The sequence below is a fragment of the Polistes canadensis genome, unplaced genomic scaffold (assembly GCF_001313835.1).
Source record: "Polistes canadensis isolate GaletaPanama2010 unplaced genomic scaffold, ASM131383v1 scaffold_365, whole genome shotgun sequence".
NCBI lineage: Eukaryota > Metazoa > Arthropoda > Insecta > Hymenoptera > Vespidae > Polistes > Polistes canadensis.
The window spans coordinates 76,234-77,616 of NW_014569912.1; the positions used below are offsets into that span (position 1 = coordinate 76,234).

At 23.7% G+C, this 1,383-nt stretch overlaps 1 protein-coding gene across 1 annotated transcript in view; it reads right to left on the bottom strand.

Moving 5' to 3' along the window:
- Positions 1-487, bottom strand: part of LOC106791996 (NADPH oxidase 5) — a 9,569-nt gene extending 9,082 nt beyond the window's left edge. The window contains exon 1 of the mRNA XM_014758083.1: positions 344-487. Coding sequence (XP_014613569.1) covers positions 344-487 — 144 coding nt within the window. The remainder of the gene's footprint in view (positions 1-343) is intronic.
- Between the last annotated feature and the right edge of the window lie 896 nt (positions 488-1,383).

Consider the following 1,383-nt stretch of genomic DNA (forward strand, 5'->3'; position numbering starts at 1 on the left):
TGGTATAATTGATTATAAAAATTAGTAACACTTAATTAAATAAAAGAAAGAAACTAAAGTATAAAACAAATTTAATTAAATATTATTAATATATTTTAATTTTGTGATATAATTGATTATAAAAATTAGTAATTAATTTATTTATTAATATTGTTGTATATTTTAATTAATCAACCATACGATTATCACTCGACTGATGATTCCGACAAAAATTTTACGTAACAGAGAAAAAAGTTTAAATAAATCATAAGTTAAAGTTTAAAGTTTTAATAAATTTAAGTAAATATTTTTTATTCATATTTACACACATACGTTTAATTTATTAATTATTAATACATCATACCTGTTCTTGAAACAATTTCCTGAATGTTTCTCTCGTGTGACGATTATCACCTTTCAACAATTCGGAACATTCCTTTAATATTTCTGTCCTTCGTTTTTCTAGAAGAAAACATTCTTCTTCCATAGAACTCGTATTCTCTTCCATGATCATTTTTATTTATTTATTTCTTTTCTTTTTACTTTTATTTTAATTTTTTTTTATATCAAACTAACACTCAATGGTATTTTAAAATAATATAAAAACAAAGTATCACAGTTTAAAGAATAATTACACGACACGTTTTATTTTTCTTCTTCTTTACACAAATAGTTGAATGAAAACCAAAACAACAAAACAAAAACAAACAAAAGAATTAATTTCACTTCTTTCTTCTTCTTCTTCTACACAGATGGGGGATGAGGGTGAGGGTGACAGGGGTAAATAGAAAAAAAAAGTATGAAAATTTCAGTGTTGAGAAAGACACACAAAAACAAAGAAGAAATAAATTAACTATAGTTAAATACAAATTTTTGTTAACAAAAATAGAATAATAATAATAATAATAATAATAAGAAGAAGAAGAACAGGTGAATTATTTTTAAAAATTTCTTTTTCGAAACTTAACACACAAACACACACAGATATAATTCCACGTTTAATGTGTACACACGTAATTAGATTAAATAAGTAAATAAATAAGTATATGAGTAAGTAAATATAAATGAGAGAAACGTTTCTCGTTTATTCGTGGCCGACTGGAAACACGTAAACTCGTTAAATGAAAGTCGACGTGTTGTGTAGAAGTTCGAGAATCGAATCCATAAGCCTATGTGTGTGTATATATGTGTAATCGAAAGAGTATATACATGAAAGAGAATGAATAAGAAGAAGAAGAAAAAAAAAAAGATATATATGTATATAATATATACTCATTCAGATTATAAGTTTGAAATGAAGGAGACAGAGGTACCACCTTTCACTTTTCGATCATATTCACGTATCTTTCTTTCTTTTTTTCTTTTTAAATAATCATTAAACAAATAATTTAATTTAAATAATTA